General features: G+C 56.4%; 13 protein-coding genes and 1 non-coding gene across 14 annotated transcripts; 9 read left to right on the forward strand and 5 right to left on the reverse strand.

Annotated features, from left to right (window-relative positions):
• The first annotated feature begins 28 nt into the window (after positions 1-28).
• Positions 29-1,496, forward strand: FA10DRAFT_267246 (protein prenylyltransferase). The gene is made up of 3 exons (XM_025521832.1): positions 29-630; positions 702-1,151; positions 1,219-1,496. The coding sequence occupies exons 1-3, from the start codon at positions 75-77 to the stop codon at positions 1,395-1,397; spliced, it is 1,185 nt and encodes a 394-aa protein (XP_025378010.1). The 5' UTR covers positions 29-74; the 3' UTR covers positions 1,398-1,496.
• On the reverse strand, positions 1,485-2,809 carry FA10DRAFT_286488 (nucleoside hydrolase; the record flags this gene model as incomplete). The annotated part of the gene is made up of 2 exons (XM_025524075.1): positions 1,485-1,917; positions 1,986-2,809. The coding sequence occupies 2 exons, from the start codon at positions 2,807-2,809 to the stop codon at positions 1,485-1,487; spliced, it is 1,257 nt and encodes a 418-aa protein (XP_025378011.1).
• A 232-nt stretch (positions 2,810-3,041) lies between these two features.
• FA10DRAFT_229103 (Phosphotyrosyl phosphatase activator) lies at positions 3,042-4,512 on the forward strand (the record flags this gene model as incomplete). The annotated part of the gene is made up of 3 exons (XM_025518778.1): positions 3,042-3,709; positions 3,767-4,067; positions 4,129-4,512. The coding sequence occupies 3 exons, from the start codon at positions 3,042-3,044 to the stop codon at positions 4,510-4,512; spliced, it is 1,353 nt and encodes a 450-aa protein (XP_025378012.1).
• A 585-nt stretch (positions 4,513-5,097) lies between these two features.
• FA10DRAFT_286490 (NAP-domain-containing protein) lies at positions 5,098-6,670 on the forward strand (the record flags this gene model as incomplete). Its single annotated transcript, XM_025524076.1, has 4 exons — positions 5,098-5,120; positions 5,267-5,403; positions 5,501-6,362; positions 6,421-6,670. The coding sequence occupies 4 exons, from the start codon at positions 5,098-5,100 to the stop codon at positions 6,668-6,670; spliced, it is 1,272 nt and encodes a 423-aa protein (XP_025378013.1).
• A 445-nt stretch (positions 6,671-7,115) lies between these two features.
• Positions 7,116-8,408, forward strand: FA10DRAFT_267250 (Snf7-domain-containing protein). Its single transcript, XM_025521833.1, has 3 exons — positions 7,116-7,559; positions 7,646-7,938; positions 8,005-8,408. Exons 1-3 carry the CDS (start codon positions 7,382-7,384, stop codon positions 8,212-8,214), a joined length of 681 nt encoding a protein of 226 aa, XP_025378014.1. The 5' UTR covers positions 7,116-7,381; the 3' UTR covers positions 8,215-8,408.
• On the reverse strand, positions 8,364-11,225 carry FA10DRAFT_275344 (putative NADPH-cytochrome P450 reductase). The gene is made up of 5 exons (XM_025523260.1): positions 10,909-11,225; positions 10,697-10,851; positions 10,603-10,624; positions 8,748-10,541; positions 8,364-8,686 (listed from the first exon to the last, which is right to left on the reverse strand). Exons 1-5 carry the CDS (start codon positions 10,937-10,939, stop codon positions 8,526-8,528), a joined length of 2,163 nt encoding a protein of 720 aa, XP_025378015.1. The 5' UTR covers positions 10,940-11,225; the 3' UTR covers positions 8,364-8,525.
• A 262-nt stretch (positions 11,226-11,487) lies between these two features.
• Positions 11,488-12,323, reverse strand: FA10DRAFT_302014 (hypothetical protein). Its single transcript, XM_025525051.1, has 3 exons — positions 12,175-12,323; positions 11,882-12,106; positions 11,488-11,813 (listed from the first exon to the last, which is right to left on the reverse strand). Exons 1-3 carry the CDS (start codon positions 12,239-12,241, stop codon positions 11,689-11,691), a joined length of 417 nt encoding a protein of 138 aa, XP_025378016.1. The 5' UTR covers positions 12,242-12,323; the 3' UTR covers positions 11,488-11,688.
• A 1,058-nt stretch (positions 12,324-13,381) lies between these two features.
• Positions 13,382-14,799, forward strand: FA10DRAFT_124887 (hypothetical protein). Its single transcript, XM_025517946.1, has one exon. The coding sequence runs from the start codon at positions 13,501-13,503 to the stop codon at positions 14,608-14,610; it is 1,110 nt and encodes a 369-aa protein (XP_025378017.1). The 5' UTR covers positions 13,382-13,500; the 3' UTR covers positions 14,611-14,799.
• An 89-nt stretch (positions 14,800-14,888) lies between these two features.
• Positions 14,889-16,555, reverse strand: FA10DRAFT_252457 (hypothetical protein; the record flags this gene model as incomplete). The annotated part of the gene is made up of 3 exons (XM_025519652.1): positions 15,949-16,555; positions 15,591-15,887; positions 14,889-15,529 (listed from the first exon to the last, which is right to left on the reverse strand). The coding sequence occupies exons 1-3, from the start codon at positions 16,196-16,198 to the stop codon at positions 14,889-14,891; spliced, it is 1,188 nt and encodes a 395-aa protein (XP_025378018.1). The 5' UTR covers positions 16,199-16,555.
• Positions 16,556-16,678: 123 nt separating this feature from the next.
• FA10DRAFT_267254 (hypothetical protein) lies at positions 16,679-17,167 on the reverse strand. Its single transcript, XM_025521834.1, has 2 exons — positions 16,786-17,167; positions 16,679-16,724 (listed from the first exon to the last, which is right to left on the reverse strand). The coding sequence occupies exons 1-2, from the start codon at positions 17,147-17,149 to the stop codon at positions 16,717-16,719; spliced, it is 372 nt and encodes a 123-aa protein (XP_025378019.1). The 5' UTR covers positions 17,150-17,167; the 3' UTR covers positions 16,679-16,716.
• Positions 17,168-18,439: 1,272 nt separating this feature from the next.
• On the forward strand, positions 18,440-18,556 carry FA10DRAFT_t26. Its single transcript has one exon. It is a non-coding gene; the product is annotated as a tRNA-Arg (tRNA).
• A 544-nt stretch (positions 18,557-19,100) lies between these two features.
• Positions 19,101-20,240, forward strand: FA10DRAFT_124928 (hypothetical protein). The gene has a single exon (XM_025517947.1). The coding sequence runs from the start codon at positions 19,390-19,392 to the stop codon at positions 20,188-20,190; it is 801 nt and encodes a 266-aa protein (XP_025378020.1). The 5' UTR covers positions 19,101-19,389; the 3' UTR covers positions 20,191-20,240.
• A 188-nt stretch (positions 20,241-20,428) lies between these two features.
• FA10DRAFT_267255 (hypothetical protein) lies at positions 20,429-22,054 on the forward strand. Its single transcript, XM_025521835.1, has one exon. The coding sequence runs from the start codon at positions 20,601-20,603 to the stop codon at positions 22,008-22,010; it is 1,410 nt and encodes a 469-aa protein (XP_025378021.1). The 5' UTR covers positions 20,429-20,600; the 3' UTR covers positions 22,011-22,054.
• Positions 22,055-22,641: 587 nt separating this feature from the next.
• Positions 22,642-24,258, forward strand: FA10DRAFT_286497 (hypothetical protein; the record flags this gene model as incomplete). Its single annotated transcript, XM_025524077.1, has 1 exon — positions 22,642-24,258. The coding sequence occupies one exon, from the start codon at positions 22,642-22,644 to the stop codon at positions 24,256-24,258; it is 1,617 nt and encodes a 538-aa protein (XP_025378022.1).
• Positions 24,259-27,569: the final 3,311 nt, after the last annotated feature.

Genomic DNA, 27,569 nt, shown 5'->3' on the forward strand with positions numbered 1-27,569 from the left:
ACTTTCTTTTTGGTGAAAGTCTGTGCGCGACACCGCAATCACTACTCTTTCGTCAAAGGGAGGCGGTAAAGACCATGCACGGCGTCAGGCGAGACAGATCGTCGCAGACGGCTGAAGCACGGGCCGCACGGAAAGCAAAGGAGGCGTCGAAGCTGCAGGCCTACCTCGAGGTGCAGTCGAGGTTCTTTGAGCTCAAGTCGCGCAAGGAACACAGCCAGGACTCGTTGGCGGCCACGACAAAGATTCTGACGCTGAGTCCAGAGCTTTACACAGCATGGAACTTCAGAAGAGACGTCCTCAAGGAGCTCTTCAAGGGCGAAACGGTGCCAATCAAGGAGGAAAAAAAGGACTTTTTCGCTTCTGTGCGCATTGAAGAAGATCTGTCAGCGGCCTCCGCATCGAAGAGGAACGATGGGAAAGAGGAGAGGCGACCGTCGCTTGATTATAAAAGAAGCTTGCTGGAAGACGACTTGGAACTGACGACGCACGCGCTTCGGGCCCATCCCAAGGTCTATTGGATCTGGAATCACAGGAGATGGTGCCTCGAAGAGTATCCAGATGAGACGGGCACAAAGTGGAAGAGGGAGCTGGCCATGGTCGACAAGATGCTCGAGATGGATCCTAGGAATTGTGAGTCTGCTCCACTGCATTGGCGCCGGAGAGGCTGGCCTTATTTTATATGCTCATTTTGATCGCCGTAGTTCACGGATGGACGCATCGTCGCTACATCTTCTCTCGCCTTGCGTCCTCTACCACCTCGTCGACACCAGACCTACCATTATACCCCTACAGCCTCACCTCCCCAGAGCTCTCTCCTGACAGCAGACGGACGCAACTCCAGCTCGCCCGGCAGGAGCTTTCGTACTCCCTGTCCAAGATCGAGACCAACTTCTCCAACTTCTCGGCCTGGCACCGCCGGTCCATTCTTCTACCACTCGTCTGGCAGGCCGAGTCGCTGAGCGCGACGCAGATGAGGAAGAGAAGAGACGAGGAGTTTGACCTTATCAAGCAGGCCCTCTTTACCGATCCAGACGACCAGAGCGTCTGGATCTACCACGAATGGCTCATCGACAAAGAGGCAAGCCAAGACGTGCTTGAGCGAGAGATTGAAGTCGTACGAGAGCTCGTTGATTTGGAGCCTGATAGCAAGCGTGAGGCTCTTTATTGCTCGCCTATCTCCGGCTTTTCTTTCACTAACCGTTTTCTACGTTGCGACAGTGTGTATGCGGGCGCTCTCACATAACCTATCAATGCTCTCTACGGTCATCAAGGGCCATGACCCGCAAAGGGCGAAGAGCCTTTCGGAAGAGACAAGAGACTTACTCCAGAGGCTCGTCGAGGTCGACCCAGATCGTAAAGGGAGATACTTGGATCTGCTTCAGGGTCTCACCGCTTGACGGTGGCCGCCTGACAGATGTAGTTGCTACACTACACTAGTATTTGTCATATGTACTTTGAATTCATTGTCCCAAAAATGGCCAGACTCAGATGGAGAGAGCCTCGCAAAAGATGCCCGCGAACCACGCTGGTCCCGGGCTGGCTACGACCACGTCCCATTGCCCGCTTGTTGGTTTCTCAACTTCTACGTCACCGTTGCCCTTGTCTTTTGCAGCGCTCGAATTCGGCTTTATTTTGCCGAGCTTGATGCTTCCCAGCCCTCGTCGGTCCACAACGCAGTAGCCCCTCGTGAGCTCGCCGACTGTCTCGATGCCGAATCGAACCTGTTCCGTCTTCCATCCGCCCTCTGTCTGCTGGCTGCCGTTGCGGCGGGAGAAGAGCGACGGCGTGAACATGGCGTGCGCCACTGCCAGCGGATCGTGGGCCTCGAAATTGTCATAGAGCCTAGGGTCAAATGGCGAGCCTGGGGGTGCATGAGAGTTGGTCACCCTTCGAGGTTGCGACAACATGGCTTTGTAGCTGTTTGAAGTTTCATCACCGATTAGCCTGGAACAAGAGCACGATATTAGAGTATTTAGGAGACTGACAAGCTTCGGAGGATGCCGCCTCTTTGGTCGACGTCGTCGCAGAGGCGCGCGTATGGTACTGTGTGTTTGCGGGTGATATCGAGCGGCAGCAGCTCGATGGGCAGAGAGCCCGTGTAGCCGCAAGCATTGCGCTTGGCATCTTGGAGAACAGGGTGCAAGGGGGCATCGTGGAGCAGAACCTTGGCGGCGAACGGATCCGCGTACGTGTTGAACTCGCTCGTCGCAGTCGTGTTGCCCGGGCCATCGAGCACACCACCCATCACACTGATACCGCCGACCCTGCAAAATGTCTCTGGGTCGCTCTGAAAGGCGAGCGCCAGGTTTGTCAGAGGTGCCACAGCAGCAATCCGCACGGTGCCTGGGGCATTATTACGGAGAATGTCGAGAATGATTTCGTGCGCTGGTTTTGTCGCATCTTCCACCAACGGGCTAGGGATCGACTTCGACGTGGCGAAAGGATCGCCATGGAGCTGGCTGATACCGGACAGGCCATCGCGACCGTGAAAGTAGCTGGCGGTGAACTGCTCGCCGCCAATCGGACCTTCGGCTCCCTTTGAGGCAAAGATGGTCCGGTAGGCACTGCCGGAGAGCGAGCGCTTCAAACCTTCTTGCCCCTTTCCCTCTTGCTGAACGTGGGCGTGGAGAACGTTGAAGAGGCGCAAGACATTGTCGCGTGCATAGTCCAGCGTCGTGTTTCCAAAGTTGAGTGTGATGGCCTCTAAGCGCACCAGGTCCGGTCGGGAGAGGGCGAGAACGATGGCGAGAACGTCGTCCACGCCCGGGTCCGTGTCAATGATCAGCGGTTGGGGTTCGTCTTGTGTCATCTCGTCCTTGTCGGGGCTTCTCCTTATCGTCGTCGACGTTGTGAGTCCTCCTTTAATAAGCTTCCGTGGCTCCCGCACAGGGCGCGGGCAACAACATTCTTTGAAGGAGGGCAATCTCAAAAATTCTAGACGCGTCCTCGGCCGATTATCCGGGGTGTCCGTCGCCACCTTCTCGACGACCTTTGCAGTCGCGAGACCAACACCATAGTCTACCATGGCACCGGCTACTACGATGCTAAGCGGCCCTTTGCTGGCTCGAACAACAAGCGTGGACAGAGAGCTGCTTGCGAATAAGCTCCGAGCAAATTCCGGCTCTGCAGCAGACTTGTCACGAGACCAGACGTCTGCGCAGCCGCAATCTCAAGCTCAGCCTCAGCCCCCCGTTCCCATCTATGATCCACCTGGGCCCATCGCTGACCTATACAATATCGAATATGTCCCGCCCAAGAAGCGCATCGTCTCGCCGCAGCACCTCGAGCGCTTCGAAGGCTCTTCTGCCTTTGGCGAGATCCTGGGATTCGTTCAGTACTGCAACGAAAGCGTCGTGGGCAAGACGCTGACCAAGACGCCCATCGACGAGAGCGAGCCTATCAAGGCCATTCTCGACATCCTCTCGCATGTGTCTGACCTCGTCAAGCAGACGCCACCAGATACTTCGTCGAGCTCTCGATTTGGCAATCCCGCGTTCCGGGCCCTCTATGCCAAGATCAGCGATCAGAGCAGGGAGCTTCACAAGTTGATACCCGGTCTTCAGCGCATCGAGGGAAAGGGCAAAGAGAAATCGCAAGGGGAAAGCCACGACGCAATCGAGGAGATTCAGCGATACTTTGTGGAATGCTGGGGAAACCAAAAGAGGATCGACTACGGGAGCGGAATGGAGCTCAACTTTGTCTGCTGGCTGTGAGTGCAATAGACTGTCTCACGACAAACGAACGATTGCTGACTGTCAGAGAGCAGGCTCTGTCTCGTGAAGCTCAATATTCTCGACCTGTCAAGGGATGCACCAGCTCTCGTCCTGCGAGTTTTCTGGCGCTACGTCCAGGTCATGCGCGATATTCAGAGCACCTACTGGCTCGAGCCCGCTGGCAGCCACGGCGTTTGGGGTCTCGACGACTACCATTTCTTGCCCTTTTTGTGGGGAAGTGCGCAGCTCAGGGACCACAAATACCTCCGACCCAAGGCCATCCACGATGCGGAGATCCTCGAAGAGTTTTCAAAGGACTACATGTATTTCTCCTGCATTCACTTTATTAACAGCGTAAGTCTGCTTACCTTTAGTCACTCTCCCTCCGTCCTGCTGACTCTTTTCTTGCACACAGATCAAGACCGCCTCGCTGCGATGGCACTCGCCCATGCTCGACGATATCTCAGGTGTGCGGACATGGGCAAAGGTCAATGAAGGCATGATCAAGATGTACCGCGCCGAGGTGTTGCTCAAGCTGCCCATCGCCCAGCACATCTTTTTTGGCTCCCTTCTGGGCTTTCCGAGGGCAGTCGATGGTGAGGCAGAAGACGAGTGCGAGGAAGACGGCGAGGCGCATGAGGACGAGCACGGTCACGTTCACGCCAAGCCAAAGGAGGGGCAAGCCGCGGGCTGGGGCGACTGCTGTGGCATACCGATTCCGAGCGCCTTTGCGGCGGCAAAGGAGGAAAAGGAAAAGGGCGTTGGAGGGGTGGGAGTGAGGCGGATTCCCTTTGATTGAAAGTCAATTCATCATGCTATGCTGTCCATAGGCAGTGGAGAAGAGAGGTCGCGCCCGTTGGGATTGATTAGCTGGCTCAAAATTTAACTTTTGACTGGGCCCGATTGTTGTATTTGGCCACGCCCCCACTTTGCCCGCAAGAGCGCGCTCTGTCTATCACATTGAGGTTCTCTCAAAGCCTGTGTGTCACCAAAAGGAGTGTCGAGACTCTCTATCATGCGTCTCTCAGCCCTCCGTGGCAACAAAGTGCCTCTTTAAAAGGCAATGCTGAGTCCACCCAGTGAAGGAACGAGGGACCAAAAGACACACGGTGAGGCAATCCCAACGCGTCGTCGACCTTTGCAACGCACCAAATTTTGTATTGGTTTTCGCCGAGAGGGCAAAGGCGCGTGCCCTTCCCTTCCTGCCTAGGTCGCCCTGGAAACTTTTTTTTCTCTGTCCCAGCTCAAAGGTACCTCTCTTCTCGACCACCACTTGACCAAGGACAAGGTCCATATCCTTTCTCTTCTTATTTTTCTCTTTTGACCGCTTCGACAAGCACCCCCGCTCTTCACTTCCCATCGAGCGTGGATAAGTCAGCCAAAGATGGCGAGCAACGTCCCCATTTCGTGAGTGTTGGGATTGCGTCTTTCGCAGGGCCACTGTGTGGGACGTGCACCACGTTCCCCATCACAACGCGGCCTGCTGCGGGGAGGAGCTTGGGCGATGAAATGAGCGACCACTGGATGATGAAAGCTGACAGGTGCCAACACAGTGGCGGCAAGTCGTCTGAGTTCACGGCACCCACGCCCCAAAATACACCTCTGAACAATGCGCCACTCACCAGAGAGGCCCTCTCGCGCCCGACAGTGGGCACCATTGGCGAGGAGGGCGAAGAGACCGCTGCTCAGGGTGAGTTCAGCAAATCTGACTGAAAATCATCTTGCATCCATCGCGGCGCCGTGGATGGCTTGAGTCCAGAGGTGCTGACATCGTCGCCACCTTGCAGACTCCGCCGCCGCGGCGCTGCAGGCGAACCCCGCCCTGGCCGGCCTGATTCAGAACAAGCTCTCTGGCCTCGTCGGCCGCTCGTCGGGCTACATTGAGTCGCTGCCACCCCACATCAAGCGCCGCGTCGAGGGTCTCAAGGGCGTTCATGTTGACCACACAAAGATCGAGGCCGAGTTCCAAAAGGAGATTCTCGAGCTCGAGAAAAAGTACGCAGAGAGGTATCGTCCCCTCTACCAACGCAGGGCCGCCATCGTTCAAGGCCAGGCCGAGCCTAGCGAGGAGGAGGTCAAGGCTGGGGAGGCGAGCGCCAAGGATGACGACGATGACGACGACGAAGAGGCTGACGGCGAGGAGAAGCAGTCGCTCGCTTCGGCCCCCGTCCCCGCCGACGCCGAGAAGGGCATTCCCGAGTTTTGGCTCACTGCTCTCAAGAACCACGTCGCGCTCTCAGAGCTCATCACGGAACGAGATGAGGAAGCGCTGCGCGCACTCATTGACATTCGAATGTCGTACCTCCCGGGCAGCCAGGCTGGTTTTAAGCTCGAATTCGAGTTCGACTCGGCGCGCAACACCTTCTTCAAGAACAAGATTCTCACAAAGACATACTTTTACCAGGACGAGGTGGGATTCTCTGGCGACCTTGTGTACGACCACGCAGAGGGCGACAAGATTGAATGGCTCGAGGACAAGGATCTGACGCACCGGATCGAGACAAAGAAGCAGAGGAACAAGAACACGAACCAGACGAGGACTGTCAAGCGATCAGTGCCCGTCGAATCATTCTTCAACTTTTTCACGCCCCCAAAGCCCCCCAAGGCCGGTGCCGACGACGAGGAGGAGGAGGAGGCCGACTTCGAGGAGTGAGTGTCCGTCCCCATCTTGCGAGGGAGAGGTATGCATGCTGACCCATCTTTGTAGGCTCGATGAGCGCCTCGAGCTCGACTACCAAATTGGTGAGGACCTCAAGGACCGCATCATTCCTCACTCGATTCTCTACTTTACGGGCGAGGCGACGGCCTATGAAATGGACGATGACGACTTTGAAGATGAATTCGACGAGGACGACGAGGATGAAGACGACGAGGACGAGGATGGGCAACAGCGCCCGGCGAACATGGCCGTCAGCGCTGGCAGCCAGGCCGACCAGCAAGAGTGCAAGCAGCAATGAGCGCGCTCGCTCCATCTCGCGTCGATGCGCTCCTTTCTTTTCTCTCTCGCTTGGGCCCGCTCTTTCCTCTCTCATCTTCCCTTGCTGTGATCGATCGAATGACCGAAAATTGAAAGAAAGCCTCAAAGAAAGCTCCCTGGGACCGTCACCCCCTTTTCTCACTCTCACTGCTCTCTGTCTCCTCCTTCCTTTGTCACCATTCGTCTCCCCTTTCCCTTATCGTAGCAGGCTGACTCAGACAGAGTGTGGCGCGAAATTAACAAATGAAGGTGATAGACGACGATGTCCTGTCAAACGGACGGTGCTGAGTGTGGTTTCTCTTGTGGCTGAGCGCCCTGTTGTGCGCGCACGTGATGTTGCGTGGAGTGAATCGCGAGCCTGGATTTGGACATCGATCTCCCATCCCACAAGTTCAAGCCTCTTTCTCAGTCCTCTTTACTCAGCTCTTTGCCGCGACAGCAGCGGCAACCTCGCCTTCACCTTCGAACCTCCAGGCTGGTGTTTGTAGTGGTTTTGCTCAAAGTGTGATATCGTTCGCACGGACCTAAGAGAGCTGAGGCAACGCAGGAGGCATCAACAGCAGCACTGTTGTAGGAGCCCGAGAGATTAGCGGCGCCACATTCTCGATAACCTCCTCACCTCGATTGTGAGACCGACATCTCTTCTATTTGCACCCCTTCATCGTTTGTTCCGACCTCCTCCGCCGCAACAATGTCGAGCTGGACCTCTTGGCTGGTCGGTAAACGGGACAATCCCAATGCGGCGCGAGAGGCCATCGTCGGTCTGCGATCGCAGCTGCTGATGCTTGAAAAGAAGGAAGAGCATCTCAACAAGAAGATTGCAGACGAGACAAAAAAGGCAAAGGCAAATGTCACGACAAACAAGCGGGGTGAGTGTGACTTTGGCTCCTGACGTCCAACTGCTGCCTGGGGATCACGGCGCTGACGATGGGCGCGTGCGCGCCGGTTCGTCCAGTTGCGCAAGCGGCGTTGCGACAGAAGAAGGCGTACGAGAATGAGCTGGACCGCATCGCCGGGACGCGCATGACGCTCGAGACGCAAGTCAATGCAATCGAGAGCGCCAACATGAACCTCGAGACCATGACGGCGATGCGCAAGGGAGCAGACGCCCTCCGCAATATTCACGGTAGCCTCAACATCGACAAGGTAGACTCGACAATGGACTCGATCCGGGAGCAGATGGACCTCACCAATGAAATCTCAGACGCAATCTCCAACCCCGTCGGGATGGGTCATGACATTGACGAGGTGAGCAACATCCTCTTTTCCCTTGCTTCTTTATTTTCGCTCACTTGTCGATCTGAAATCGGACAGGACGATCTCAAGAACGAGCTGGAAGAATTGGAACAGGAGGAGCTCAACGAGCGTCTTGTGGGCGCCGATCACGTCCCAGCCCATACACCAGCTCTTGCCAACACGGCCGGCCCGAGTCGCGTCAATGGAGAGACCAGCAGACGGCAACAGGTCCCCGAAGACGACGACGACGCGGAGCTCAAGGCATTGCAAGCAGAATTGGCAATGTAGAATTGTTCACTTTTTGGATGGCCCTTCCTCTCTTTCCTCCCCCTCTGTACGCATATCTCTCCCTGACGCTTCCTCTTCTCTTTTCACCCATTTCTGGCCATCCTTATCCAGACTCTCCATAAATCACACTAGTTGACACAAACGTGCTGACCTCGATTCTTTATCGATTCTTTATATTGAAGGCCATCTTTAGAGGGGAGCGAGCATTTGAGTACGAAAGAGGTGGCAAGACTAAATCCCGAACCAGTCCGACAATACTGATGCACGAGGAGGTAAGGAGCGGAAACAAAGGGAGGTAGAGGGGGAAGGGTTTAGCTCCAGACATCCTGCAGGAAGCGACTCCGATCCTTGAGCATCTTGACCTCCTTCTTGCCTTCCTCTTCGCTGCCGCCCTTTGCCTCTGCCAAGAGCTTGACAAAGATCTTTTCGACGTCGTGCGACATGTCCGTGGCACCACAGACGTAGACGTAGCCTAAGACAGACGATGCCATCGTCAGCGCTGTACCCATGGGAAGCACGAAGGAAAGACTCACCCTTTCGCTGCAGAATGTCTTCCGCCAGCTCTTTACGTTTCTCCCACAGGAGATCCTGGACGTACTTTTTACTTCCATCGCTCTTGTAGTCTTCCCTGCTGAAGCTCGTCTCGAGCCTGAATTTTGCGCCGAGCTCTTCGCCGTACTTTGGCCATTCTTCCTCGTACAAGTAGTCCTCCTTGCGTCGCCTCGACGTGTAGAAGAGGTAGATGTTGCCCCAGTCGGCCAGGGCTTCCGCCCCGTTCTTTTCCTTTGACTTTTGAGCAGACGCTACTCGCTCCTGGACAAATGATCGGAAGGGCGCGACACCTGTTCCAGGCCCAATCATGATCACGGGGATCTTGGGAGACGTAGGCAAGCGGAAGTTGGAGCGACGGACGTGGATGGGGGTGCGGATGACGCCGTCCTTGCTGTAGGCACCACGCGGTCCCTTGAGGTCGTACTTTGGCGTCTGGAAACGAGGGTCTTCGGACTCCTCGTTGAGTTGTTGCTTGACCAGGCTCAGGTAGTTTGTCGCCAGGCCGGTAATATACCCGTCGGGCGTCGATCCACCAGCCACCTTTGGCTTGTAGCGCAGCACGACAGCCGTAACATGGATCGACTTGGGGTGGAGTTTCGGGGACGAGGAAATCGAGTAGTAGCGTGGGCCCAATCGTGGAATCGAGGACATGATCCGGTCGAATGGAATGTTCCACACGGTCGCCTTGCTGGGGTCTGCCTGGAGGTCATCGCCGGCGACCGCCTGAAGGACCTCGGCTGTTTTGAGGCATCGGCTGGCCACCTTTTCGTTGAAGTAATCTTTGTTCGAGCCAATCTTTTCCAGCTCGGCCTTTGCAGCGTCGGTGGGAGCGTAACTGGCCAGCATGTTGAGAGCCTGACGCGAAGCATGGGCAGAAATGTCGAGATAGTGGCGGAACACGGCTTCGTACGTAGTAGGAACGGGGAATGGCACCTTTGCCAGCGTCGGGTCCAGGCTTTCCACTTCGATGACAGTGTTTCGCTTCTCACTCAAGCCCAGCACGCCGAGGATCCGCTCGACATCCCTGTCGGGGTTGTTGGCCCAGACTGCAACGTGGTCACCATGCTGGTAAGAGATGCCGCTGCCTTCAATGTCAAATTCGACGTGGACACAGGACCGTTCGCCGCTGACGCTAAAGAGCTCCCTGGCCACTTTGACGGGCGCAGCGAAGGGGTTCTTGGCGTCATGGATACCCTTGGTTCCCAACAGGGCACGAGCAGAGAGCTCGCCCTTGTAGACTTTCTTGTCATCGTCGGGATGCTCGAGTTCAGTGACATTGAAGTCCTGAACCTCGCCGCCACCGCCCTCTTCGAAGCCGGCTTCCTTTGCGAGGGTCTCAAACATGCCGTCCTTCCAAGCGAGGTAGTCCTCTTCCATGCTCTTGTCGTCATCGCCTTCGCCTCGCTCTCCAATACGATGGGCACCCAGCGCTTCGAGGCGGGCATCGAGGTCGCGTCCGATGGCGTTGTAATGTTCGTAGGTGCGGTTCCCGAGGCCAAAGATGACGTACTTGAGGTTGTCCAGGCGGTCGCCCTGAGAAAAGGAGACGTCCTCCTCCTTGATGAACTCCATAAATCCGACGGCATTGTCGGTGGGCTCGCCTTCGCCATAGGTGGCCATGACAAAGATGCAGACGGCATTGTCGGGCAGGGCATCGAGCTTTTCGTATTCGTACTCTTCGAGGTCACACACGAGCGACGAAGTGCCGAATCGAGACTTGGCTTCCTTGGCAATCTTGACCGCGTACTCTTCGGCTGTGCCAGTCTGAGATCCGTCTGTAATGTGATATGCGGTCAGCGAGAGAACGATTGCGAGCGTTTGTTGCGCCTTCCTCACAAAAGATGACGATGCGTTTATTCTGAGTCGCAGAGGGTGTGATGGTGTCAGCGAAAGAAGCATTGAGTACGTGTGTGTATGGCCAGGCACTCACCTGGGATGTCAACTTGCTGACAAAGTCGTTGCTACCTTCCTCTTCGCCGCCGCCATTGCCGAATCCATTGGCTAGCTTGGACGATGCTTCGCCAGACTTGCCTCCGAAGATCGAGTCCCGGTACAGATATAGGACAGCCAGGGCGCCTCCGAGGCCTGCGATTGGGCAGAGGCGTGAGCAGCAGTCGCGTGTCGTTGCGCACAGCTACTTACCGAGGATGATGAGGTCAGTCGTTGATACCATCGTGGAAAGCGTTGACGAGAAGGTAGAGCGACAAAATTGATCTTTCCCTCGCTCACAGACACAAAGGAATGTCGACTAGCTCTGTCTGCTGCGGCGATTTGTTGCAATCTGATGGGGGCAAGGATTGTGGGGTAAAGGAAGGGCGGTCCTCCCTTGACTTTTATGGTCTCGGATATGAGGCTGCTGACGTGGTCGGGAGCGGTGAAAGCTGACGAAGAGCCAGATCGGTCATTTTCTCGTCGTGCGAGAAGGCTGCCCGCGTTTACCGCTAACGCAGTCCTTCCTCGGCCCCACATACAAAATTCCCAAAGCGATTCAGACGAGGATATGCGACTTTGTATTGATCCCCTAGCCACGACTTGTTGGCTGAGTCCGGCCACGCGAGAAAGTCATAGGAGCCCGGCACTACTGTATCCGGTGGTAGACCCGGTGGCCATCGATCGCTACATTGCTCGCTTCATGTGAAGACGAGCGCAAGACTCACTCACACACGATGAGGCTGACTGGGTGTAGGTCTATTGACTCATTTGTTACTACAACTAGAGGGAAGGTGGTTCTGGCAATCGCCTCGAAAATGAGGGAGCAAGTGAGAGTGTGTCTATGTCCGTCTGATGGTTGACGGTGCGATGGGGTAGGGGGGGAGTGATGGTGGGGGCAAGAAGGGTTCCAGGCAGTAATGTCAGTACTTTGGAGAGAGCATGGATGCTCTCAATCCAGTTGTGCACATGGTGGTCTGACACGGGTATAATTTAAGCCTCGATACCGAGAGCCTTCTCGATGTCAGTGACGCCGAGGGCCTTCTCGATGCTGGTGATGGCGCCGCCCGTCTCCTTGTCAAGGAAGTCGTCAACAGCGTTGACACCAAGGCCCTCCTCTGCAGTGGGAGAGGATTGACTGTTAGCTGGCGAGCAATGCAGCGCGTAGTGACAAGACAGGACGCACCGAGGTAGTAGATGCCCTTGCCGATGGTCTGGAGGTCGCCGGGGCTGGCACCTTCCTTGGAGAGCTTGAGAAGCTTCTCGGCAAAGGTTACGCCAAGAGTCTCCTCAAGCTTGGAGAGACCACCACCAAGGAGCTTGTCGAGCTCGTCTTCGAGGGCAGTGACACCGAGGCCGTCCTCGAGACCACTAATGAGGCTGCCAATCTCCGTGACGACGGAGCGCTTCTCTGGGAACAGCAGAGAAAGTCGATTAAGCTTTGGTTTTCCCAGAGTCCTCTGGCGTACCTTTACTCACCGACAGGCACGGCAGCGACGAGGCCAGCGAGCGCGAAGAGGGAGACAGCGGCGAAAGAGAAGCGCATCTTGATGTGGTAGATTGAGGGAGGGGGTGGGGTGAAGTGTAACGGTGGACTCGGGGAATAAAAAGAGAGAAGTGAAAAGGGGAGATGTGTTGATGGACAAGGGTGGTTGCAGGAAAGTGTGCCCACCTTTATACCTTCTCACAAGCTACCACAGCGATGTCGAGCAGTCCTTATCTCTCAAAGACGACAACGTCGCTGTCGCGCGTCATCGCCCTGCACAGTCCGCCCTTGAAAAACCCTGCAGAAGAACGCAATCGCTTTACACAAGATGACGACCGTGTGTTCCGTCGCCAAGGGGGGTTGAAATTTTTGGGAGGGGTTCACAGGGGAACGGCAGTGATCGTGGAATTGGCGCTAAGGTTTCTTCGGCGAGCTAGTCCTCCGGGAGGGCAGCAGCATAGGCGGTACGAGCCGAGCGACCGGAGGAGATTGGTTTTCATCTTCGATGGCAGCCGTCACCTCCGCGGCGATCAGCGAGAGGTCTGTTTCATGATCGGACCTCTTGCAAGACCAATTTACAACAGCAATGAAAGATCCGTCGCATCAATGGTTTCCCAAACGGACCCGACCGCAGACCACCCGGACACTCGGCGAATAGAGCCAACTCTTCCCTGCATCTTCCTCACTCGAGCACTTACAGGTCTTATCGCTCGTCCTCTGCATGCAATGATTGATCCTTGCTTCGCGACAACATCAGGGGAGCAGCAAATAATATTCCGATGGGCAGGCACCCTGACGCAAACAATGTACCAGCTTTGGTGAGACAGAGCTTTACAAGCAATGGTTGCCTGGCGCATCCTTTCCTTTCCCCTTCCTTGCATCTCTTGGCGAGAGGGACCCCTTTGGGCAATGTGCGCGACGGACGCTTGGGAGATAACAACATCGAGCTGGGATCGACACTGCTGAAGTCGCCGTTTCGAATTCTGCAGTAGTAGTAGCGTGAAATCGACACCTTCTTTTTCTTTTAGCGCGCGCGCGAGATAAGGCGACTCCTTCACTTTGAACGCACGGTCTGCCGTCATCTCCTCACGTCAGCGACCGAGCAACAGCCGGACTAGACGAGGCCCCCCAACATGAAAGCCTTCCTGCTGCAACATGCGCAACAGATCGACGCTGAGCCGTAAATGGGTTTCGAAAAATGCTCCGATGCCAGTCGATCCCGGACGCGACTTCTGCCTATCTTATCTCCAGCAAGTAGACTTGTCCACGGAGTCCGATTTTCTCACAATTGCTCATGAAGACGAATATTCAGCAGACGAATGTTTCAGCAGACGAATATTTCAGCAAGCGCAGAGGACAGGATCTCATACAGCAAGCAATCGAACCGGGATCAAGGAAATCGAAGCGAGGGTGGGGGAGATTGTGAATCACTGCTTGGAGCTCCACGTGATTGTTCGTCCACGTGGGCCGTTGTGGTCGTAGACGGCCAAGGCGGTGTCGCCATCGATGGCCATGATGCCAGGCCAAGTGCCCTTGCTGACCGTCGCTGGCCTGCCCCATTTGATCTTGCCCGAGTGGGGCGGTCCGCCGAAGATGGCCTTTACGGTCGAGCCCTTTGTCAACGGGTCCTCGTCGGTACCGCAGACGATGACGAGCGAGCCGTCCTGGTAGGCTGCAATCTGCGGCGAGCCCGTGTTCTTGCCCGGCGTGGGCGCGTATACCTCGTGCCGGTTGATCCACGTCGCACCGTCGTCGTACGACAGAGCTGCTTCCACAGAGAAGCTCCGGTGGCGTGTCGTCTCAAAGACGAGGACGAGGCATTCGCGGTCGCCGTCGCGGGTGCTGGCGATGCCTGTCATGCCGTCTCGGAGACGCTGGTCCCAGCCCTCGCAGCACCTGGGCTGGGTCCAGGTTGCCCCTCTGTCTTCCGAGACAACGAGCATCGAGTCTTGCTGGTGCTCGTTGTGCTCGTGCGAGTACAGCAGCTGCACCTCGCCTCTCTTTCCCAGCCGCATGAATGGCTCCCAGATGCCAAATGGCGGGGCCTTTTCGGCCGCTTGCGAGGTAAAGTTCCACGTCTTTGCTCCGTCGAGCGAATGGCAGACCGTGATGCGGTAGTGCGCGCCGCCCTCGTCGTGGTTCCGAAAGGCCGCCAGGACGCAGGGCGGCTCCTTGCCATCACGGCTCGGCACCTCCAAAAGGAAGAGGTTGTCGACATCGCCCTTTCCCCTCGTCACCTCGGCGAGGTCGTGGAACGTCTTGCCATTGTCTGTGCTCTTGGAGATGCAGAGGATCCGTTCGGGTCCATTGAAGCGCGTGAAGCCCGCAAGGATCGACCCGTCGGCCAGCCTGGCCAGGCGAGGATAGGTCCCGGCCACTTTGCCATCCGTCAAGGGCCGCTCATCGTCGTTGATCTGGCCTTTGCCTGAGGTTGTCGAGCGGGACTTGCCTGCCGACGACGACTGCTGAACGAACTGCTTGAGGGCACCTCCGATAGTGGGCATGGTTGCGCGGATGCCACTGACTGGCCAAGGAGGGTGGTGTGGATGCGGTGCAGCACCTCCGCCTCCACATGCCCGTCACCGCCTCGGCGCTTTCGCCCGCGTGGCGTACTCTTCTCGCACAAACACGCTCATAGGCTAGACATGCTACAATTGGATGGCTGGGATTACATTGGGAGAGATGACAGACTTAAATCTGAAAAGCATCAGGTAAAGAGCGCCGCGAGGCCCTCTGTGCTCTCAAAGACCTCGGTCGCCGAGTGACCTGCGCCGCTGACTTGATAGAGCTTGTGTCCGATCTTTGTGTTCTTGTAGGCGCTGAGCGTCGCCTTGTTCGACGTCGTCGGAATGCTCGAATCTGCCTTTTGGCGGCTGTCGAGCGCCGGAAAGGTCCCTGGGAAGGAGTCATACGACGAGGCTGCATACCCTGCCAGGAGGTGGATGTACTTCCAGTAGGCCAAGCTTCGGTCCCTCCGCACAGCTCCTCCAGCGCCACGGCCAGCGCACGTCTGATCGCCGTTTGTCGTCGATTCGTCGTCGAGGCCGATGATGTAGCGCATATCGCGGCCTGCGTACCGCTTGAACAGGCCCGCCTGCGAGTCGGCAAGGCCGTAGGGCTCGTAGTAGTTGCTGAATCCGTAGCGGAAGTCGTTGAAGCGAGGGCACGACGACGTGTCAACGGCGACGGGACGGTCGCGGGTAAAGTAGAGCATTGTCGACGGATCGCCCACGACGTAGCGGAGCGAGACACCAGACCGAGCGCTGCGACCGAGAACGGCGTAGCGCTGGATCACCTGGGCCCCACCTCCGTGCGCAGCGAGCGTGATGGACTTGACCTTGGGGTATTCTTGGGAGCAGAGCCGATGTCAGCTTCATGAATAAGGTCAAGCAGTGCACGCAGGACTCACTCGAAGCATCCGAAAATTTGGTGACGAGCTCGTCAAAGACGGTAAAGGAGCTCATACCGCTTCCGCTTGGATGGGTGGATCCATCGCCACCAGCCCAACCGTTGTTGTCGTTCCACGCGAGCGTCGAGGCGTTGAGTGCCGGTGCGTCGTGCTCGGTCGAGAAAAAGAGGGGAGAGATGCGCAACGTGTTCTCGGGCGCGTACCGATAGCCCTTGTCCCTGGCATCGAGGTAGGCGCTGTTGAGCGTTGTAAAGTAGGTGTTGGCGTTGCGGTCGACGCCGTGCAAGATGATAAAGACTACCATCGCTCTTCTTGTCAGCGACGATCAGGCTGCCGTCGACAGACGAAAGCAACTCACCGGCCTCTGCATCTGCTTCGTTGTGGGGCGTCTTGCTCTGCCACACAAATAGGTTTCCCTTGCTCAGACGGTAGTTGGTTGCAAATGCACCGCCCGGCCTTGTTCCGATGGAGGTCAGATGCGTATCGCCGTCAGTGCCTCGAAGGTCCACGAATGCATCTCTCTTGTTGGGCGAGGGCAGGGAGGCAACGAGAAGTGCAGAGAAGAAGACGAGAATGGGGAAAAGAAGGAGCAGACGTTGCGCTGCCATGTTCAAACGAGTGTGGGTTGTCTCTGGGAAGAGAGTGTGGGCAAGAAAGGGGAGTGAAGGCAAGAGAAGGGAGTGGTAGGGGAAGGGAGTGGTGAGCAGCAACCTCTCCTCCCGCTTATTACGGTGGCCAGATCATCACGCAGTCAGCCACTAGTTACCCATCGTCTTGGCGCGACAGTCTTGGATGCCGTGGAATTGACTGCTGCCTCAGACAGGGCAGGGCAGCGAGGTCTTGGCAAGCACAAGCGCAGAGGACCACGGCAACTCGGCGACGAAAGTCTTTTTTCTGGCCTATGACAATGTGCATCACCACGGGATCTCAGAAAGAGTCTTAACAGGCAGATGACTGAAGCAGGGAGGCTAGCTGATCCAAGCCGAAAGTGGCAGTCAGAACATTCTCCACAAAACCCCCTTCGACTGGCGCGCGTTCCCGCACGCGTGGCCCACTATATTCGATCGCGTCCCCTACCTCGGCGAAATCTTCAGCTTCCTACAAGAACGCGCCAGAATCGCGCGCATCAGGACTGTACGTGATCAGCAATAGATGTCACGGAGCTCTACGCATCCTCACGTTGCCTTTTGCCCAGCAAAAACGGCCACGGCTTTGTTCGATGCTGAGACCTGGAGCGTCCTCACCGTTTGAACTTGAGCTTGTGTGTGCGCCGGCGGCGTCGGGGCTGGTGCTTGTGTGGGTGCTTGGCTGGTCGAAGGGGCCATATCAGGCTGCACCGACGGATTGTACCACAATCTGTTGACCCAAGGTGACTTGCTGCTCGTAGGTGCCTGATGCGATGCCGCTCGTGATGCTGCTCGCGATGCCTGCGTCGCTGTTGTTGACGAAACGTCGGTTGTACTGCACTTCCAATTAGCTACCGATGCGTTCTTGGTGTCTCGCGAGGGTTTGCCCGGTGTGCGAGAAAGAGCCGACGTCGACGATGAAGCATGGGACATCCATCTTCCATAACAGCCCTATTCGTCGAAATGGTCGTCCATCTCTGATGCTGGAAGGCGCAAGGCCCCGCCAAGACGAGAGGCAAGAGCTCTTGAGTGCAGCGATGAGGTCTTGGTAGGGACCTGAAACGAGTTTCACTTCACTTTGTTGGGCTCACACTGATCATATGGTACGAGGACCATGAAAGAGATTTGCTTTTGAGTGCAGGGGAGAGGGCGGAGGGGGGCGGTAAGATGTTTCGAGGTCGCAGATGAAGGGATCTGTGGATTGAGAGAACTTCTGACAGAGAAGGCTTCCCGGTTTGAGTACCTTTTCGCACAAACAAGGCGCTCAGAGGGGTACAGTTTGGAGGCTGGTGAGAAGGCACACGTCTTGTCATGACCCCTCAGATAGATACGACCTGCGCTAAGGATCGCACATTGCCGAGCACAGAGTGATAGCATTGTCACGCATTGCGGACATCTCAGGACCCGAGAGTCGAGACCTGTTGGTCGAGGCTCCACTGCTGGAGCGACGGCGCAAAGGACGACACCCAAGCGACCGAGTCGTCTGCGATGGGAGAAAGCGGAGGACGAATACTAAAGCACGCAATCGTAGCGATATACACGGTCGACGAGGCTTACGACAATTTTGGGGGTCATTGCTACGAAAGCAGGCTTGCCGCTCAACAGACAACTGAGGACGGAGAAGGCGACTTTGAGGTGCTCGAGTACCTACTCGGCGAAAGAAACCCATTGAAAAATGGTAAATCGAAGCATACTGGTGGTGAGAATCTTGTGCTGTATTGCACAGATTAGAGGCTGTCCGAATTGCTTTCCAAAAGAAGACACTGCCTGGAAAGGCGAGAAGAAAGCGAAGAGCTTGACGGTGCGATGCAGTAAAAATCCAGCGATCGTGAGAGGATGGTCTAGCGTACAGAGCGACGAGGTGGACCCGTCAAGCTGCTGCTCGGAACGACGTCGATCTCGATGTACTGTTCCATCGGCCAATGCTCGTTGGGTTGCTCTGTGCAGGTCCACAGTCTCTGCGCAGAGTCTAGGCTGCCGTGACGGGTCCACCTCGTCGCTCTGTACGCTAGACCATCCTCTCACGATCGCTGGATTTTTACTGCATCGCACCGTCAAGCGCCCCTAGGATGGGACTCGAGACGACACGTTCTCATAACACCCTTCCCGTCACTGCTACACAGCTCCAAGTACTGCACCCCTAGGCTAACCCTAACCCTAACCCTAACCCTAACCCTAGCACCAAAAATCTTAGGCATTCAGTAAAACATCGTCTACAAGCAAGGCCGTGTGGCGCAATTGGCCGCGCGTCTGACTACGACTCAGCTGCGCTCCTCCAGGACATGGAGGAGGTGTGCTACGGTAATCAGGAGGTTGCGGGTTCGAGCCCCGTCATGGTCATTTTTTGCCGTTCGACGTTTTTTTTTTTTTGCCTTTTTTTCTTTTCGCCCAAAGGGGCGCCGCCTTTTTCTTTCTCAACCCCTCCTTTTCGCAACGGCAATCGATCTGTAGGACCTAGGCGCGCATGCTGGTCTTTCCAGCGGCGCCCTCCGAGCATTATTCGCCGAGTTACGCGCCACAACGCGTTTTTTGCTTTTCGCCAGAGGTCTTTCAATGGTGACGAGCTCCATTTTCGCCTCAAATTTTCCGCTTGACACCCTTTTTCGGCTCCCTCTTTCTCCTTTCCAGCACACCGCCCCCACCCCGTCCCTCGAGCCGCCTCCCCGGTCGTCTTTCTCCATCACCAGGACACCGGGAGCATCTCTCTGCTACCCTCTGGCCACGCATTGGTTCAGCTTTTCTTCTTTTGCCTTTTTCTGCCCTTTTCTACAGTTCTGTCTCCTTGGCTGGGCCACCGACTCTTCTCTTACCTGTCATAGGGATCTCCTGCTGATGCCTGCAGTCGCTCCTTTTCCCCCTCGCCACCACCACCATCCTCGGCTACCATCCCTTTCCCTTTGTTCGCTGGCAGCCTCGCTTACGCGGCTTTTCCTTGCCACGTGTTGCCCGTTTCCACACCCTTTGCGGGTCTTCTCCTTCCACGTGGCTCACGTGCGCCGCCCGTGTCGTGCCCTAGTCTCATCGCCCTCCCCTTTGCCTTTTCTTGCTCCTAGTCTTTCCTACATTGTTAATGGAGGAGACTCGGATGATGGATGAGCCTTTGATGGCGCTATGCCCTTAAAAACGCCCGTGGGGGTTCCCACTGCTCGCCCCCCTTGTGCCCTTTCCCTATCATGCCTGCTCTTGCGTTTCATCTCGTCCACCGGCACCCAGCTGCTGACCCAATCAGGCTGCGGGATCTGCTGCCCTTGTGTCAGGATCCATCCTTTGTCCCTCCCCTCCCCATTCGGTACAACCTCGCCTCCTCCTTCGCCACGCCGCACCAATCCTATCTCAATCTCGTACAGTTTTTCTCATCGGGTTCTCCTTACCGTCGCCGACCACACTTCCTATCCACTTTCGATGCAATCAGCAGCACGGCCGATTTCTACTTTCCTTGCCGCGCACGCTTTCGCCGCGCCGTGATGGTCACCCCTCTCCTTTCACAGTCCGGCCCCACCACTCTCGGAACTCCGGGCCTCGACCTGTCGGAGGAAGCAATTATCATTCAATTCACCACCCGTGGGGTGGCGTCGGACTGCCCCCCTCATATGCCTTTCCTCACGGTGATCGACATGCACAACGAAGATGTCGACAATCAAGACCTACCGTGTGGCGGCGCTTCGGTCCACTCCATCTGGCGGGACACTCTGGATGACCGTTTTCTCGCTTTGGTATATTTTTCTCGACGACGTTTTTTCCCTTGTGCTTTGGCTGCGGCGTTCCAGCTCGTCCGCCGGCCTCACCACACAAATAGAGGCGTTTTGGAGCTCATTTCCATTGGCGGCCTTCCGGTTGCCCGCTCGCTAGGTAACAGGGGCATACATTCTCCACTTGGTGGCCTTTCTTTACAGGTGGCCATGCTACTGCATACCGGCTGGCGACCATCCTGCGCTTGTCCACTTGAGCCCCATCCTCGTCCTCGTCTCGATTAAGCTCCCTTCTCTCTTCCTCTTATCAGAACTGTTTGTCCTTTTGTCCCGTTCTTAGGCTCTTTCCCTTTGTCCTTCCATCAATCCTCCCCCTTTTGTTTACTATTTTCGACATTGGCTGTTCTTGGCCATACTATTTCCACCGTCGCATCTATACGTCGCTAAATACAAACTCATGGAAAACTTTAGCGCGCCCTTTCTGCGCGGCCTCCTGCGCTTCTGCCGGCCTTCACAATGGGCGCCCGGCTCCTGTTTATGCACCTTCCTGTCGGGCTGCATTTTTGGTGGCTTGCTCCGCTAACAAAGGGACCTCTCTTTTACGCTGTTTGACATCGTCTTAAAGAGAAGGCCATCACAGCTTCCCTCACTCCTTTTCCCCCACAAAATACTCTATCCTGCACCACTTCTTTACCATGAGCCTGTACCCAGCGCCGCCTCAGCCTTTCAGCACAACGGGCGAATGCCTATTTGCCAGCGATTCACTTTGCCCCTTTTCCTTCTTCCGAGCGCAGACAGCCGGCATGCCGGTTTCATCGTCGCACAAAAAGCCCGTCATCACCTTTATGGCACCTCATCGAGACAGTGCGCTCTCCAGCCTCTTCATCAACAACCAAATCAACCTTCTTCGCCACAGGGTGGCGTTGGCTTTCTCTTCGACTCTTCTTGCTTCACCATCAGGCTTTCCTACTGTCACAACACGCATGCAGGACCGCGCCCTCATGGTCAACGTAGAAGCTCCGGCTGGCCTCATTTCATCGTCGGAAGCCTTTTTCAACACGGTGCAGCGCGCCACACCTCTGCCCCTCTTCAACATCGGCCGCCTACTTCCTGACAATGTCACCACCATCGACTACGGGGTTCCTGAAGACCTCATTCCGGCCTTCCTCGGCGACATCAACCAGGTCATCGATCTTTTGTCGCTTTTACTAAACGTAGGCGTTGAAGTCAACTCCGTGTGGAAAATGTATCAAGCCCCGTCACCCGCGGCTGGCGCCTTGGACGGGACCGACACGCTTGTGCCTTTTCGGTCTAGCTTGGAGGAGCCCCATTCTACTCCGCTTCCGATGCCGGCTGTCGATCCCGCCTTCTTCAGCGCAGCCTTGGGAGAGCAGCCGCTTACGCACGGGTCTTATACAGGCTACCTTCGTGTAGTACTGACTCTGCATTCCACGCTCATTTTGGACGAGATCCCGTATCTTCTCCCGGGTTGGATTGCCTGGTCTCCTCCATTGTCATCACGCATCTACTTGCCACTGGCTTTTCACGGTCGGCCCCCTTACTGCTCTCGCTGCCCCAGCTCCTCGCTATCGGCGCACCTTTCCAACCAGTGCCCTCTCTCAGAGGACCACTCGGATGCCCTTTCCTCTCCACCGCTGTCGTGTCACGTCCAGTCCATCACCCCGTCAGCCGTACACGTCTCCTTCTCCGGTGTCGCCCCACCGGCTAGCAGCTCCTCTTCCTCGTCACTTTCCTCTCCTCCTTCTTCTCCAGCCCCCTCAATTGTCTCTGTCGATACGCAACTGGGTCTCCCACGTAGTGACCCACACGTCGAAGGCTTCTGGGCCGCCATCAGCAAGGCTTCGTCCGAGGAGGTCGCCGAAGCACTGGGCTTATCTCCGCCTCCTCTCATCGATCTTTCGACACCTCAGCCTTCGCCATCGCCGTCACCTCCCCGCTCACCCCCAACTCCTTCGCACTCAAAACACACTCGCCGTAGCCACCGCCTTCACAGCACGCAACCTTATAGTAGATCCTCCCCTCTCAAGTCTCGTTCGTCATGCTCTTCTCAGACTCGCTCCCTCTTGCACGGTCTGCTGCGTTAGATTACAACCTACACCGCTCCCTTTGTTCTTACTTATCTTTCCCTCTAATCTACTCTCTGTCTTTTTCCGCTTTCTTGCGTTTTTTGGATTGTTTGCTCTCTCCCCTCATTCCTTGTTACCATGAGCAGCCCTTGCCCGCATCGTCCAACCCTTCAGGAGCCATTGCCTCAGTGCGCTCGCAACTCCCGACTCCAAGGACAAAGGGGACGGTCTTTCTCTTCCTTCCTACACTGCTTTCATATCATCCTTTTGCCCTTCATTGGTTTCACTCACCTGCATGCACGCTTGGACCGGCTTCCGCCACAAATTCCATGCCCAAACTGACACAACGGGACTCTCTCACGGCCATTTTCACTTCAAATGGAAATTCTGGTCGTCTTCCGGCACTATAACGCCAAACGCTCTTCACTGCAGACAAAGGGAAGTCTGAGTTTCGCTTGCTTGTCCGGACAAAGGGTGACTCGTCGTCTTTTCGATGCCGTCCACACAAAGGGACTTTCTTGCTCACCTCATCTAGGCAAAGTATTAAAGCAGGCTCCTTCTGCTTTCCTCCTCTCCCACTTCCTCTTCCAGCCAGCAGATTCTTCTCATCGACAAGCATCACTTCATGACTACCTCCTCCCCCCTTGCAATGGTCACCGACCTCGCCTTAACAGCCACTTTGGACCAGCCTCCGTGCGACACGGTCTCGTCTGCACGCCTCTTGTTCGGCCGCAAGGACAACCTTCCAGTTCAGTTTGAGGAAGTTTATCAGGACGCCAATGATCGTCGCCGCGTGCTCGCCCGCGTCGTGCGTTACCAGCTTCCTGGCAGTTTCAACCCACGCAACGCCGCCTCTCAAAACGAAGTTTTCGATCACCTCCTAACTCAACTTGAGATGGCGCTGGGCAAATGGCCACCCTCGGAAGCTCCTGCTCTCACGTTTCCCCCGCCCATGGGCAAACAACGCTATGTGGACATTTTGTTCGCCACTAATGGTCACTTCGAGCGTGGAAAGCATCTGGCGATGGAATGGAGTGGCAAAGCGGTCACTCCTTTCGTCTTCGGTCTTCCCTTGCCCCCTTCGGACGTTGTTGTCACCATCGATCAGCAACAGGAATCACCGGCGTTTCACACACGCAAGGCGCTCCTGACAATGATTCGGATGTACAATGGTATTCATTGCCTGCCCGATCGCTCCAGCGCAGGACAGAGTCGCCCTCAGCCACTCGAAGCCATCGCCATCTGGGCACACCAACGCTCTAAGCCTTCTCGCAATATCCCTCCAACGGATACAGGCACCGTCGTGGCCCTGCTGCGCTTCCCTCCGGACCCCAACGTCCCTACGGGTTTTCCTCATGAGCCAGTGGCAAATTTTCCGGGGTGGATCAAGGTGCTGGACCGGCGTTATGAGCTTCGCTACAAGGGACGAGAGCCTTCCTGCTCCTTTTGCAAAGAGTACCGCCCGGACCCAGCCTTACGCCACGAGAATGACGACTGCCCCCGCAATGGCTGCCACGTCTGTCAATCCCGCGAGCATCTTGCCGCCAACTGCGACCGCCGTCCAGCTCAAGAGAGCCACGCCGTTCTGCGCTTCCTCGATGGCGCCCCTCTGGCAGCGGAGCAGGAATATGATCAGCACTTGCCAAGCAGTCAGGTCGCCGCCACCATCTCTACTCCTACTCCCTTGGTCTCTGCCCTGGGCACCCAAGCAAGCATGCATGCGCCGCCACTAGTGCACGTGCCTGCCATCACCCCTCAGCCTACGTCCACTCCGCAGCTTCAAGACGCCGCCATGGAGGAACTACTCGGGGATGTTCTCTTTCTCCCGGGACTGAATCCGCCTCAGGACAGCCAGCCCACCAGCCAGCTCTCCAGCCAGACAATCTCCTCTCAGGAGCATCCTCCTTTGGCCTCAGCCACCCTCGGCTCTCCACCTCGGACTCCTCTCAAGCGGCATCACGCCCCGGAAAGTCCTCGCCAGGGTTCCGCTAGCCCGCAACGTAATCGCTCTTTGTCTCCCGTGCGACCGTCTGCTTCAGGGGCTGCAAGTTCCAGCGCTCTTGTCCGCCCCCGCCTCTCCGACCGTGACGGACCCGCCAATGACGCGCGCAAAAAGCCTACTCTCATCTTCCGCCCCAATTCGCCTCAAAAGATCCGCGAGATGAAAGAGGCTGCTCGTAAGGCTCACGAGGCTCGTCAGGCGTCGCGCACGGGGAGCCCTCCCAAGACTCACAGCCCCACTCGTCCTGCCGAGGAAGAGCTCTGAATGGTGTTTGACTCATCATGTTGTCTCTAATGCTTCCTGCTTCTTTTTCCTGTTTGCCCCTGTTTCGCTGTTTCCGATGCTGCTGGTCTGCTCCTGCCTCTGGTTTCTTCCTTCCGTACTCCCTCTTTAGTCATACAAAGCCCAATTAATTCAGCCCTATTCCCGCTTTTTTTCCCTTTGTTCTGTTTACGCTTCGCCGCGCCCTGGGCCTGTCAATTTTTTAGCCACAAATTAAAGTTTTTGACTCCAACAGGAACAATGGAGACCGCAAAAGCGGAACACTCGCCCTTGGCTCTCCCGATATGTCTTCTCCCTTCGCTACCATCGGTGGCCATGCATCTTAATCTCCTCACCTACAACGCCACTTCCTTAGCTGCTCACTCTCGCCTCCGCGAGCTCTGTCTCAGCACGGCCTTCAGATCGCTTGGGGCGGGAATTGGTATCCTTTTTCTTCAAGAGTGCCGCCTCGGTGTCACCACCTTCAGCACCAACAACCAATCGGCTCGCCGGGACTTTTTTCTTCAACACCAAATCCCAGTGCAGGCACAGTCGTTTTTTCAGCAAGGAGTGGTCTCAGCGGACGCGGGCATCATTTTAAACCAGCCTGACTGGCAGCTAGAAGTGTCAGATATCGGCGACCGACATGTCTTCCTTACTTTCACCAGTACGCCGCTCTCTTCCGACCATTCGGGCCGAATTCACCTATGGTCGGTTCATGGCTCATTCGATGTCGAATATTGGCGAAACGACGCCCCGGGTTTCTCTTCACGGCTGCATTTCCAGCCTCAGGACCTCATCATCATTGGCGCTGACTGGAATTCCTACCCAGACCCGGCCCTCGACGCAGCAGCTCAGACTCGCCACCCCATGTGGTTTCGGATTCAAGCTCGTCTCTCATCCCTCCCGGTTGTCGACGGCTTCCGTTTCTTCCGTCCTCACGCTAAAGAATACTCACGCATTGCCATGAACCATGCCCCACAACCAACGCTTTCTACAAAACGCATTGACAGCATCTGGCTTTCTACCTGGGCCGCCCCACTTATTGATGGTTACGCTTTTCGCTGGCTGTCCTCGGACCACCGCGCTTTTGCTCTGACTCTGCGTCTAGACCCCGAGGAGCAGATTGCCGAACGTGGGCCAGGCTTCTGGCGTATGCACCCGGGCCTTCTCAATGACTCCACCTTTCGAACCACGGTTACCGCCTTTTTGCAAGGCATACTTCCTCGCCACCTTCTCATCCTTACGCCACAACAGGCTGTGGATTTATGGTTCACCTTCAAGTCCCGTCTTCGTGCCTTAGTCTACAACACGTCTCTCTCCGCGGGCAGGCGCCAACACTCTCTGGCCACAAACGTCACTACCTATGAGCGCATCATGGACTCCCTTGATCTCACCCGGGCCGAACATCGAGCTCTCTTTCCTGGGTTGCACCGCGATGTCAAGGCTGCGCGACGAGCGGCCGATGCCGCTGAGTCTCTCACTTTTCGTAGAAAACTTGATGCCGAGTTGCTGCGACCCTCCTCCTGGCTTGCTTTTTTAACCACGCCTCCCTCCCAACACTCACTCGCCTGTTTACAGAAGGCGGACGGAACTTCAGCTACAACGGCGGAGGAGCAGCTCTCGCTCATTCATGACTTTTACTCCGACCTCTTTGGACGCACGCCAGCCACACCGGCGACTCATGCCGCTCGCCAAACTCTTCTCCGGACCCCCGCCGCCAGAATGCTCTCTGCCTCCACGGTGGCCTTGTTGACGGACCCCTTCCGCGAGGACGAACTCGTAACAGCTCTTTCACTGGCCTCTCCGGACTCGGCCCCGGGCCAAGACGGCCTCATCTACCCCATTTATCAGGTCGCCCCCGGCACTGTGTCTAAGTTTCTCACCCCCCTCGTCAATGGCCTTATGCGTGGGGCTTCTCTTCCGCAAGGCTTCCCCATGCTTCGGGGTACTTTATTGTACAAGAAAGGCGACCGCTCTCAACTGGCAAATTACCGCCCCTTGAGCATTGCGGACACCGACACCCGCCTCGTGGGTCGCGCTCTTGCCGCTCGGTTACAACAATTTGCCCAGGACTGCATCCCCTGGTCTCAAGCAGGTTTCATCAACACCCGCCGCGCCGCTGACCCTGCAAGTATCCTCATTGGTCTGCAACAATACATGCAGCTGGCTGGCAACCCAGTGACCCCAATTTCGAGGAACGCGACCACACCCATGCGCCTCCCTTTTGTGCTCCCTCCTCACATTTTGGTCCTCTCACTCGATCAGACTAAGGCTTACGACCGTGTGGCCCACGAATGGCTCCAGTTGGCGCTGCAGCATTATGGCGCCCCTCAGCCTCTCCTCAACCTCGTCGCCGGCATGTACAGGACCCCCACGCTCACTTTCCTCGCCGATGGCCATCGGGGCACACCCATTGCGTACCAGCGCGGTGTCCTTCAAGGGGAGCCCAGCTCTTGCCTCCTCTACAACATCTCTCTTCAGCCTTTTCTCGATGAACTTGTCCGGCAGGGCGTGGGTGTCAAGCTGCCCTTTCTCCAGGAACCGCTTACGAGCCTGGCTTTTGCGGACGATGTCTTAGTCTTTATTCACGATCCGCGTCAACTTGCAGCCTTTCACCAAGCTCGCCAGCTTTATGAGCAAGCTTCCGACGCCCTTCTCAGCGCCACCAAGAGCGGCTACGTCATCTTATCCTCTATCAGCTCGGCTCCGCCACCTTGGATGCCCGCTTGTGGCTTTCCCCCCCTCCAAGATCAGGGTTCTAGCGAAATCCGGTACCTCGGCTACCCACTTACTCTCTCAACCCCTCATCCAGTGGAAAGCTTCTACCGGCTCCTTGGTTCTGCTCGCGCTAAACTGACGTGCTTCACCGCTTCGACGGACCTATTTGCACGCGCCGCATCGTCAACACTTTTGCCTTCTCTCGTCTGTGGCACTCTCTCTCGCTCTCCCTACCCCGCCACCAAATGTTCCAGGAGATGCGCATTCTAGCCCGCCACTACCTCTTCCGCGGCAATCGGTCTTGGGTGAAATGGTCAACGGTCATCACCCCCAAGGAGCTCGGCGGTCTCGGCCTTCTTGACCCAGAACGTCACATTATGGCTCTCCACGGCGCTCACCTTGCCCGAACTCTGGTACGCGAGGACCCCATTGGCGAGTTTCATCGCACTGGTATCCGGGCCGCTTTTAATGCCTGCGGATACAGTGAACAGGTTTTCTTTTACCGTGGCGGGGGTGCCCACACCAATGCCGGGACCGTGAACCATCGGTTTCAATCACTCTGGGGCTATTGGCTATACGTACTTAAACGGCTT

Source organism: Acaromyces ingoldii (genome assembly GCF_003144295.1).
Source record: "Acaromyces ingoldii strain MCA 4198 unplaced genomic scaffold FA10scaffold_3, whole genome shotgun sequence".
Lineage (NCBI taxonomy): Eukaryota > Fungi > Basidiomycota > Exobasidiomycetes > Exobasidiales > Cryptobasidiaceae > Acaromyces > Acaromyces ingoldii.